This window comes from Dipodomys ordii, unplaced genomic scaffold, assembly GCF_000151885.1.
Source record: "Dipodomys ordii isolate 6190 unplaced genomic scaffold, Dord_2.0 Scaffold31, whole genome shotgun sequence".
In the NCBI taxonomy this organism is placed as follows: Eukaryota; Metazoa; Chordata; class Mammalia; order Rodentia; family Heteromyidae; genus Dipodomys; species Dipodomys ordii.
This window is the reverse complement of record NW_012267247.1, coordinates 1,639,231-1,651,272: the sequence shown is the minus strand read 5'-3', so window position 1 is coordinate 1,651,272 and position 12,042 is coordinate 1,639,231. Positions and strand designations below refer to the sequence as shown.

At 47.4% G+C, this 12,042-nt stretch overlaps 1 protein-coding gene across 1 annotated transcript; it reads left to right on the top strand.

Annotated features, from left to right (window-relative positions):
* Positions 1-201: 201 nt before the first annotated feature.
* Tmem98 (transmembrane protein 98) lies at positions 202-11,824 on the top strand. The gene is made up of 7 exons (XM_013016371.1): positions 202-249; positions 2,267-2,477; positions 4,287-4,418; positions 5,235-5,268; positions 7,075-7,190; positions 9,527-9,586; positions 10,971-11,824. Exons 2-7 carry the CDS (start codon positions 2,347-2,349, stop codon positions 11,176-11,178), a joined length of 681 nt encoding a protein of 226 aa, XP_012871825.1. The 5' UTR covers positions 202-249; positions 2,267-2,346; the 3' UTR covers positions 11,179-11,824.
* Positions 11,825-12,042: the final 218 nt, after the last annotated feature.

Below are 12,042 nucleotides of genomic sequence, written 5' to 3'. Positions count from 1 at the left end.
CTTGGCCTGGCCGTCACGTGGGACATGAGGATGGCTCTCGGGTGGCTGGTGACGGGGCCTCAGCTCCCCGGCCGCGGGGGAGGGAGGGTGGGCTGGCGGGGACGGCGGCGCCTGGCAGCGGGGGATTTGGATGCGGGGGGCGGGCCGCGCTGGGAGGGCTGGAGCTGGGTCCTCCGACCGCCCCGTTCTTCCCGACATGCCCCGGGCTGGACTTCGCCTTCGGCGGGGCCGCGGGGAGCCGCACCGGAGGTGGGTGAGGCCGGCGAGGCTGGGGCCGGGGCAGGGAGGAGGCGGGGAGGGGGGGGGTGCGCGGGGTCTCCCCGAGCCTGGTGCTGGGGGATGGTGGGGAGACGCGGATTGGGGTTCGGGGTGCGGCCGCGGGGATCGGCTCCCCAATGCTTTGTTTCGCCCCGTGGGTCTTGGCAAGCTACAAGTTGGGAACGAAAGTTGGGGCGCGCGCGTGCTCCTTCCCGGGCCGGCCCCTCTCTCTGCTCTTCCTGGGGCCCGGGGTGGGGGCCCGGGGAGGGGGGAAGGCTCCCCTCTCTCCATGCAGCTTGCCACCCTCGTGGGTTTACTTGGAGGGGATGGGAGAGAACGGGAACAGGAAAACTCACCACGAAACACAAAGAGAAAGAGAGGCGCACAAAGAAACGTCCACGCAGACAGACCAACCAGGAGGGACGAGGGAAAGTTCGAGAAAGCTTACAGACACGTAGAACACACGGGAAGAAAGGAAAGCAAGCCTGTGGGGGTGTTCTTGGAGGCCTGGGGGCTGGGGGAGAGGGAAAGAAATGCTGAGGAGGGAAGACTGGAGATGGAGAGATGAAGGGAGGAGGAAAGAACATTTGAGTGGAGTAGGAGGGACAGGAAGAAGAACCACACCCCTGGAGAAACTGAGGCAGACTTACCCCTCCCCATTTCTCACTCCCATCCCTCAAACCGTTAGAGCTACAGAAAGGAACCAGAGATCTCTGAGGGAGCAGCCCTGGAGACCTCCAAGGCGGCTTTCCTGGCAAGTCCATACCTTCTCTACCTGCCAATTTCTCAGTCATTCTTCAAAACCCAGCTGAAGCATCACTCCCCCCCCCCCGAAAGTATACAGATGCAGTTTTTCAGCTCTATCTATCTATCTATCTATCTATCTAATCTCCAATCTGCAGAATTGAGTCCAATATTATAGATGATCCATATATATTTATTGAATGTCAAGAACATTTGGATCCTCTAAGACAGAAAATGTAGACTTAAGTGCAAAAAAAAGGAGAAGCACCACCCTGGAGTCATAGAGATTTAAGTCAGAGCATCCATTTTTTTTTTCCATTGGAAAAAGACCAGAGAGGGTAGGAAAATGTTCTGAAAGGGATGCAGGTAGGAAGTTTGCAAATATATAGCCTCATGAATGGGTGCTTCTTTGAGATGTCCTTGTTCTTCTGGCCTCTGAATTTAAAATATGGTCATGTCCTGCATGAAAGCACTTCAGGAAATGACGGATGACCTATGCAAGGATGGTCCCCTAAGATTACATCTTCTGGTGACATCATAGCTGTCCTAGTTTGTGTAAGTTCACTCATGGTGTTTGACAGTGACAAAATGGCCTAATGACATAATTCTTAGAGTGTGTAATTGTGTCATCAGGCCTTACTTCACTACAGAGGGGAAAATGTCTTCAAAGTGAAAATGGTGATAGACAATGAATAACAGAATTGGTTAGCTTTCCAACTCTGAAAATAATGATCAGAACCTCTTATAGAGGAATAGGAAGATGAATGGCCAACTTAGTGTGAAGTAGTCACCTCCTGCTTCTTGACTGTATAAATGTGAACAATTTCCTTAACCTTCCCGAACCTCAGTGTCCTTCTTGTGAAATAGAGAAACGAACACCTTTTTCAGAAGGTTGGTGCTGCAAGAATTAACACACAGAGTGTCTGGCACACAGGAGATCCTGGTTAATACAATCTGCCTGCACCTTCAGTGAGTGTTCTTTTATGCACTTTTTTTTTGTAGATGTGAAAACAATGCTAATAAAAAGTTTTCTTTTGTCCCAGGTTTAGAAACTAACCTGGTCCAACTGGGAAGCAAACTCTTTTAATAAAGGAAAAGGCAAACACGGTTATGGCATAAAATGCACCTAGGTTCTCTTTAGGCCCTTGACAGGTCATTCTGTAGGTATCTTAGGAGGAACCTAGAACCCATTTCTCATCCCATTTCCTATTTCTGGCAGGTGAGACCTAACTTTCTCCATCCCTTGATATGGCATCTTTACTAGGTCTGTCCTGACCTGTGTTCTCTCAGGCTCTGGCCTGCGTGGAGGATGTGAGTGGGGCTGAGTCAGGAGCCACTGGAAGCATGGAGACTGTGGTGATTGTCGCCATAGGTGTGCTGGCCACCGTCTTCCTGGCCTCGTTTGCAGCCTTGGTGGTGGTTTGCAGGCAGCGCTATTGTCAACCCCGAGATCTGCTGCAGCGCTATGATTCCAAGTAAGTGGGCTGTAGATGATGAAGTGGAGATATAGGCACTGACCAGAGAAAATGAGAGGAATAGAAACAAGACCTCAGAGCTTAAACATGTTCCTTAAGCTCCCCCAACAGTGGGTGCAGCGATAGTCCCTGTTTTCTGGGCCATTGAGAAAGTTACCAAGCATATTCATCTGTCATGAAGGTATGACTATCTGTGCACAGCTGGCCACCTCACTTAGCAGGGGGACAAGCCAAATCCCTTTCTAACCAAAGTCCTGGGAAGTGAAGTCACATACACACATGCAATCACACATCTAAGCATCAGTCGCTGTGCATCAGGAGATGCCAGCCAGGATTGTCTCTTACAGAAGATTTCTTCATGATATGTCTTAGATTTTGTAAGCAAAATCCTGTTTTTAGTTTAGGAGTTTTAGATAAACAGATCCTTAAGGGACTGTGACAACTACTTGGTAGTTTCTTTTACCTCTCTATCTCAATTCTGTCAACATTTCTCTAGTGGTTAATAATTAGTAAGTGCCCAGATACATGATCCAGCTTGCATTACTATTACAGAGAGTGTGAGAGTGCTTCTTTCCCTAACCCCCTTGTCTCTCTGAGTTAGATATGTAATCCAGTTGATCTAGAACTCCTCATGTAGTCCAGGCTGGCCCTGAACCTCAATGCTCTCGACCCAGTCTCCAAAGTACTGGGATTACAGATGTGTGCCACCAAGCCTAGCATATTTTGAGTTTTAAAGAACTCTGCTGTAAAGAAGGTGGTTTTCGCTCACCTCATTCTCTAGGATAGAGATCAGGGAGTGGGAGGTGAGTCTGTGACCAGGTAAGGGATGCTGATAGGTGGTGTGGGCAATAGGAACTTCAATCTCTTCATACAGTGGAGACTTGAAGGGAAAATAAATGATCAAAGGAGATTGTTTTGTCTTGCCTGTGTGACTGGAAAATTATAGCTCTACTCTTTGTCTAGTAGCACATCTCATTCTACTTCACTTGGCTTTTGGTGCCTTTGGTCTGCCTTCTTGACACACCATAAAGCTGTGTGCTCTGCCCTCAACTGCTGACCCACCTGGGTTAGATTTGAACCCAGCACAGGTGATCACTGCCCTAACTTATCCACTCCTTTCATCCTTTTGAGGCATGTAGGTATGGCCACCTGCCTTCCATCACTGTACACAGTACCTGAGAAAATTAACCTATAAGGAGAACAGGCTCGTTGTCTAGAGTTTCTAGTATTTAATGAGGTAGACCTCATTTTAGACAACCAGTAGAGATTCTACATGGCTGTTGTGGGCAGTGTATGGAGTAGCAAACTAGTTGCTTCATGAATGGGAAGCGGAAGAGAAAAATGAAGGACCAGCATCCCATAATTCCCTATGAAGGCTCTTCCCCAATGACATGAGGACCCTCCACTAGATAATCTTTTTTTTTTTCTTTTCTGTATTTTTGTCAGTCATGGGGCTTGAACTCAGGGTCTAGATGCTATCCCTGACCTCTTTTTGCTCAAGGCTAGTGTCCAACTACTTTGAGCCACAGTGCCACTTCTGGTTTTCAGGCGATTAATTGGAGATAAGAGTCTCATGGGCTTTTTTGCCTAGTTTGGCTTTGAACCACGTTCCTCAGATCTCCCTGAGTAGCTAGGATTACAGGTGTGAGCCACCAGCACCTGGCATAGGACCTCCTTATTAATGGTCCACCACTTCTCAATAGTATTATCTTGGGACCAAACATTCAAATTGTAGCAGTAGGCTGCAACCAGGAGAGGGCCAGCTGCAGTCACCCATCATAAAACCATAACAGGATCCTTTCCTTCCAGGCCCATTGTGGACCTCATCGGTGCCATGGAGACCCAGTCTGAGCCCTCTGAGTTAGAACTGGATGATGTTGTTATCACCAATCCTCACATCGAGGCCATTTTGGAGAATGAAGACTGGATCGAGGATGCTTCGTAAGGCCCAGGGACTTTTTCCTTTATCTATAGCCTCCTGGGTATGGCAAAGGGGCTTCTGGCTTCTTTTGCCAGAGCACTCCTCTAGGTGTCCAGTGACATGCTGGTACTGATTTATCTCCTCTGCCCTCAGTGTTTGTAGAAATCAGAATAGGACCTGATGGCATTTTTCCTTACTACCCCTCTTCCAGATCTTGTTCTTGGGGTGCCCACGAATTTGAGTCAGGCTCCAGGAGTGAAGCTCCTGTTTTCAGTAACCCTCTGAGAGCTGTCTGTCCAACAGGAGCTTCTGTGATGTGAGATGCGTCTCCCACTTCTCTCCCTTGGCACACATTTATGGGGCATTGCAAGCAGGGCCAGGCTGGGCAGATACTAAAATGATGGGAAGATAGAATTGTACCTTATACAATGTCATAGAAACTATAGGTGATCTCTGCACAGTGTAGTGGCACATGAGGGGGCAGTTTGAAGTTTGCCTGGGGTAGGGAGGCTGAGGTGGTCTTCCTGAAGGATGTCACCAAGGATTAACTTTTGATCTGAATTTGAAGGAATTCATCAGGATGAACCTAAGGGGAAGAAAACATTGGGCAGAGGGAACAGTCTATCAGAGAGATAAGTTACAAAGCACATGACTTGACAGAGTTAACTGAAGGGCTAGTCTGGGGCCAGGAGGAAGACAGGGCTCATGGGTTTGTGTGTTTTAACCCTTAGGCATTTCTGCCCTCAGGTGTTGCACTAGAGGAGGGGCAGGAGTGGGAGCTGAGGGGAAGTGGCTTCAACTAGAGTAGCACTGATGTCCTCTTCTTGCTTTCCCAGGGGTCTCATGTCGCACTGCATCGCTATCTTGAAGGTAATGGTGGGATTTCCCTGAGAGATCAAAGGCCATCAATGCATCCCAGATGTGGATGGAATTGAAAGGGATCTCAGAAAGTGCATGTGCCCTCACCAAGAGGCCTTGCCTTAAGCCTGACATTTGCCTTAAGCCATTGCATCTATTCTTGCTTGGTTGGTTTGCTTTACTTTAGGATTCTCAGTCCCAAACTCTTAACACAGGAACCTGCAGGGCGGATAGGGTAGGGACCACCAGCCACAGTTTTCACCCACTGAGGATAAAGCTGTGTGCCTGAAGCTAGGTAGCTAAAACCCTGCCAAGGGCAGACAGGGTTTCTTGCCTTAGTCATTTTTTGTTTTTATTTTTTCAGTAATATAGAACTCAGCCCTGAGCAGTGAGTTGAGTTTAGTATTTGGAACTTCAATTATTAGAAAGTTTTCCCTAGCTGCCATTGGCTGTGACAGTAGTCAGCCAAATAGGACAATCAGATTTTTTAAGTTGGGAGGCTGACTTTTGTCTTTGTGTTTCCGTTCATTTATTTTCCAGTTCTTGCCTGATGTTATCCTCCCCACTAGAATAATACTAATCAAATATTTGGCAAAATGCAAATAGAAGTGTTTCCACTTCTTTTTGTCTCTTTCTTTGTTTAGTAATTATTCAAGATTTCAAAAGAGACAACTTGTCTTTTCTCCAGGATCATTCACTAAAAGATATTAAAAAGTCCTTTATCCTGCCTCCTCTTCCGCTGTCTCTCATGGGGCAAAACAAAGCCTAGGAGGAAATTGTTGCCGAGTATAGGCTTATTATTTAATTCCAGGAAGCTCCTTAGATATATGAATACAGCTGTTAGATAGAGATATGGTGATAGATACAGTATGCTAGGCATACTAACTGCAGCAATTAAGCCGTATTATATTTCCCTTCTCCCAACTAGAATGTGTCCTAGGCCTGAGCTTGGTTCTCTGGCTTCACCTGTGAGAGAGGGAAGATAACTGGCACCTGTCGTGGGAGATGAATCAGCCGGAGGGGGGCTTATTGGATGAGAATCAGTGGTCCTTTCTGGCAACTTGAGATCAAAGTTTAGGTCCTTTCTCTTGGCATCTCAAGGCTCTTGCTCAGTCACCTGTCCCTTGAATCCCTGTGCTGGGCTTCCTACCTGGCAGGCTCTTTAGCTTTCTGCTATTTTCTAGTGTCAGGACAAGCAGGCAATGGAACATCTTTGCGGGGATCGAGGAATATTCTGTTCTAAATGGGGGAGGCAAAAGAGGGGGAAAACAAGCTCTGGGGGTGGGGGCGGTAGACAGCATTGTGGGTGGCTGATGAAAAGAGTGGGTGATGTCATGGACTTGCCCATCCCCACGTCCTTCCACCATCAACTTGATAAACGTACTAATAATACATCACCCTCAAAAGTTGTGGAAATACAAGCCATTTTTGGAGAATGTGCTGAAAGGGAACAAGTGCCCTTTGTCCAGCTCTGCATCGGTACGTGCTCCACTTCCCAGCCTTTAGGAAGAATTGACCACGAGGTAGAGGACTAGAAAGGTTTTCCCCCCAAGTTAGTCGATAGAATTAGAGCACATGACTTTTCTTAGACGGATTATTCAGCTTAGGCTCCTGTGGACTAAACCTCTACCCTCCAGCTGAGGTCCTGTGTCTTTTCTCCCCAGCCCTCCATGCTCTTGGTTTTTGCCTCTTCCCACCCTACTTCCTTTCATCTCTGTGTCGGGTAGGGGCTAGCTCTTGGGAGACATCTGGAGTGGCATCTATTTGTCTCTATAGTCAGGTCAACCCTCATCACCTCTCTCCCTTGTGCTGTGGTAGATTTGTCACACTCTGACAGAAAAACTCGTTGCCATGACGATGGGCTCAGGGGCTAAGATGAAGACCTCAGCAAGTGTCAGCGACATCATTGTGGTGGCAAAGCGGATCAGCCCCAGGTGAGTGGTCAACCATCTTGAGGTGCCTACGCTCTATGAGGGAGGAGGCTGAGGTGGCCAGCAGGGCCAGGCTCTACTGAGAAACTGGAAGTGGACAACCTCTATTATCTGTGTCTCTGATTTTCCCAGAGCAGCTAAGAGGATATAGATTCCAAAGTTCAGGTGGTTGTCCCACCATCCCCACCTCCAGCAAGTGCCAATCTGATAGGTTTCCAGGAGTTCTGTTTTTGTGTAGCTCCTGGTTAGCTGCTCCCACTCTGCCATGTGCCAGCTGGGCTGCCTCTTTTCCCTGGTTGTCCATCCACCCAGATGCTGTAGCCAGCAGGCACATTTCCCCAGGAGAGTCTCCCCCAACCTCCGCCCCCCAGCCATCTCCATTCACCTCCAGGACAACCTATATCTGGACTTGGGACCACTTTGCCACTTGGGAGGATACCTGCCTTTCCTTACCACAGTGTTCCTCACTGTCTTTTGTCCAGTGGGCAGCTGCCAGGCCTAGGTGGGAGGTGAAGCCATATAGCATTCAGATCTCACAACTTGCATCTGTCTGCAAAATCCTATGGGGGAGGCATGCGGCAGGATTGTAGTCAACAACTACACGCCCTCACAGGCTGGATTTTGCCAAGAAAGATAAAGCCCTTTTCTTAGAGCAAAGTGCTGTATCAAGTTTGTGCTTCCATCTGGTGGCTGGTATGTAGATATACCCCAGCCCAGAAAGGAGCCAAGTCCAGAAGGTTTCTTTATCAGTCAGTCACCTGGCTTCTCTGGCTGGAATGGCTCATTGTGAGTTCCAGGGCCCTGTGGAGAATGACGTGGAACCTGCCCTTTCCCTGCCTCAAGATTAACCAAATGAAAACAAGGAGCTTCCTGTGGGTGGGCAACCTGTGAGGAGGTCTTCTGAGGGCAGTGACTTGGTGTACTTGAACTCTGCCAAGTGAGTGGAGAAAGGGGGAGGAAAATACTCCAGGAAGGCCTCAGCCCAGAACAGCTCTTGGCTTTCTTTGGCTTTGCCCCAAGTGGGTGTGGCTACATGGTCTTTATCAGCCGTGGTTGGCCTCTTACCTTCAGAACCACTCTCCCCTCCCCCCCAACCAGTCTCTGGGCAGACAAGCAACAGATAGTACTGCTTACAAGTCACCTACTCCACATTGCTCATATCTCCTGGACCCTTTTCCATACTTTGTGTCACTTCCAGGAGTCACTTGGGCTAGACAGTCCCTGGAACAAAGGTGATGAGGCAGTATTTCAGGAGGGGCCAGGAGAAGATGCTAACTGAGGTTTCTTAAGGAGGTAGGGTTTACAGTATGCCAAGGGGAGGGTATAGCACTGCCACAAGGGTATCCTACCTTGGTGCTCACTGACCTGTCCTGCAGAGCATCCCTGAATCATGTCTCTAGTGTTTCTTGCTGTAATTTGGTGAGGGATCTTGCTTTGTTCTTTTCCCTCACACTTTCTCCTGCCCAGTGCTTGTCCTGTTGTACCTCCTGCTTCATTCACTCTATACATTGTGTTGATGGTGTTTAAAGAAGAGCAGTGCTCTGGGCACTGGAGAAAAGAAAGGGCTGGCTACCAGGTGCTGAGGGCCACTGTGCCTCTGTACTTTCTTTCTATCTCCACTGTCCCGAGTGAGAATGAAGGAATTTTCTTCAAATGCTTTTAGAAACAGAACTATCAACAAAGATTTTGAGCCCGTCCTGGACCCCACAAATCCAAATGGGTTGTTGTTCTTTTCTGAAATTGCCTTGAAGTAATTAATCATGGTCTGTAGTATGTGGGGAAGGAATGCAGAATTGCTGTTTGAACTCAAATTGAGCTGGTAACTTTTTTTTTTTTTACTGTTCTATGTAACTGTATTTGCATGTCCCCTGAATACAAAAGTGGTAAAGGCTTGTAAAAGTTAAAATACTAGCTTATCTAGAAAATGAAGTGCTCCTCAATTTTAGGAGGTGACCACTATTAAGTATGAGTATTCCTACAGTCCCACTCTTTCTCTAGATCTCCATATTTCATAGCTTTTGTTCACTTATTTCCAAGTTTTATGCATTGTCTGACATTTGTCTTTTCAGTTGACCAGTAATCTGAGGCATCATTCCCTTATGTGTGATCTTGGGCATTTAAACCATTGGAACCGAAACAAAACAAAAGCCATAAAAACCTACACAAAATATTCTGTAAAACAAAATATTTCTGCCCAGCTTCTGCCCAGAGGATGCAGAAGCAGTGTGAGAATGAGCCCTGAAAGATGGAGTCTGGACTAGCCACAGACAAAGAGGAAGGTAGAGAAGCAGCTGAGGAAAAGTGCAGTATTGAAAATAGTCTCTTTTGCCTCCTCTCAGAGTGGACGATGTCGTGAAGTCGATGTACCCCCCACTGGACCCCAAGCTTCTGGATGCAAGGTGAGAAAGTGGAGTGCCCAACCTTCTTTACACTCTGCCAGTTCACTGTCCTTGTACAGCTGCGAGATTGGCTACTTGGGTTCTTTAGAGAGGACTGCTTTGCTGGCATCCCAAGGCTGCCCAGGCTTTGGGTACATTCACTTCCGTGTGAAAGGTCAGCCTACCAGTGAGCCATGCCTGAAACCTTGCATGAGAGGACCAGTTTTAGGTCTAGTAATTTTCATGCCCTCTCCCTTCTTTACTTTTCCTACCACCTCTGAGATCTTTGGATCCCACATCTAGTGTGTAGGGCTGTGGTGAGCAGAGCAAAGAGAATGGAGGTGACATGTCAGCCACAGCAATGCTCATCTACCAAGTACCCCTAGACACCTCTGTTCCTGACCTTCTAATTCTGCCTATTAAAAATCATGTTCTTTCTTCCTCTGATTCATGACTATCTTGTGCACATGCTGTGTAATGGTTGCTGGATAGACAGTAGTTTTGGTTTCTCTGCCCCATTCCTGCTGTTACCCAGCTTTGGCTATGGGTTAATTATCTGTAATATCCCTAGTTTCATATAGTGTACTCACTATATGAAAGGTATTTATATATATATATATATATATTTATGAATCTTTAAGTACAGAAAAATCTCCTCCTCAATTTGATTTTCAATTATATTTTTATTTAAAAGTTGATAAGCCAGTACTGGACTTACTGATTTGTGATCAATAAAGAATACTCAAGTTGAGGACATATATCCTGTCTTTAAGGGGCAATAAGTAGCTGGAGATACAGTTGCTTGTAGAGTTGGCCACATTGGAGCTGTTTCACAAAGTACCCTACTGAGAGCTGTTAATGGATGTGCTTCAGGAAGTGGCTTCTGCATTCTTGTTTTTTTGTTTTGTTTTTGGGTCCGGTTGTGGGGCCTGAACTCTGGGCCTGGGCGCTGTCCCTCAGCTCTTCAGCTCAAGGCTAGCGCTCTACCACTTGAGCCACAGTGCCACTTCTGGCTTTTTTCTTTTTGCTTATGTGGTGCTGAGGAATCGAACCCTGGGCCTCAGGCATGCAAGGCAAGCACTCTACCACTGAGCTACCATCCCAGCCCGGCTTCTGCATTCTTAAGTTTGTGAAATGCTGCATCTTCTAGTTTTCCTCTTGGGAGCTCTGTCAGGAACCTCAAAGTCTTCAAGACAGTCTTCACCATTAACCTTGTTTAAGGTAGCTATCCCCAAAGTTATTTGAGTATGGATCCATTATACCTCGTATCCACCAACCTCTCAGGAGATGGTCTCCAGTTTGGAGAATGCTAGGCTAGAGTGGATCCATTCTAATTTTTGTGCAAAGCCCCTCATTTTCCAGGGAGCCAAATCTCATGTTGTTTCCCCCTCCCCCTCTCTTTTAGGACCACTGCCCTGCTCTTGTCTGTCAGTCATCTGGTGCTGGTGACCAGGAATGCCTGCCATCTGACTGGGGGTCTTGATTGGATTGATCAGTCACTGTCTGCTGCCGAGGAGCACCTAGAAGTCCTTCGAGAGGCAGCCCTGGCTTCGGAGCCAGATAAAAGCCTCCCTAGCCCTGAAGGTTTCCTGCAGGAGCAGTCCGCCATTTAGTCCTGTAGGCCAGCAGGGGGCCATGAGGGCCATCCTGCTTCTCTGCTGGGTGGCTCAGCTGTGCCTTCTTCTTCCTGTAGAGTTAGTTGTTTTCTGGGGCTCAGGAGTCCAGCCATGTGTGCAGAGGGAAGCAGGGAGCTCTGGCTGTGTGTGCTTCTGTTGCAGTGGCAGATGACGGCTGGAGTGTGGCAGCCTAATACCATGGTTAAGGAGATGTTGCTCACTACCTGTACGGCAGCGTGAAAAACTGGCGGGCTGTCGGCTTGATTTAACTCACCTAATGTTTTCAAGAAAATTCAGCTGCCCTCTTAAGAATCAGAGGTTTCACATGAAAATCAAGATTTGTGGCTTCTTTTGAACAATCAGAGCTGTGACAGTTTGCACCAGCATTTTCAGAGACAATCAAAATTTAAGAAGGAGAGGTCGCTTCTGTTAGACTCTTCTCCCACTGGCCTGGTTTGTTTTATTTATGTTAGTTTACCCTCCTGGTCCATAAGGCATCTTGAGTCCTCCTTCCCTTTATAGGTCTGGATTTGAAGCTCAGCATTATAAAGTTGATTGTCACCCCCCTCCCTTTTTTAATCATTATGCCTACAATGTTACCTTGCTACCACTAAGTGAATAGTAAATTTATACTTCTGTTTTCTTTAAGTGCGTGGTTACTGAGTCAGATTCTTAGGGTGTGGTGTGGGGTTGGATATTTTTGGAAGCTAAGGATGAGAGTCGCCTGAGAATCCTGAGGACGCTTCATGTGTAGGTCTCTGAATCAAGTATTTGAGGTATTTTAAGAGTTAAGGCACCAATGAAGAAAATGCCACAAAGCAGTTCCCCAAGAGCATTGGCCCCATGAGGGGTATATGCCCC

Bases quoted from the DNA above. Each gene is read 5' to 3' on its own strand.
- Tmem98 (XM_013016371.1), top strand. From the start codon at position 2,347: ATGGAGACTGTGGTGATTGTCGCCATAGGTGTGCTGGCCACCGTCTTC. The intron at 4,419-5,234 runs GTAAGGCCCAGG...TTGCTTTCCCAG, and splicing joins GACTGGATCGAGGATGCTTC to GGGTCTCATGTCGCACTGCA. The intron at 7,191-9,526 runs GTGAGTGGTCAA...GCCTCCTCTCAG, and splicing joins GCAAAGCGGATCAGCCCCAG to AGTGGACGATGTCGTGAAGT.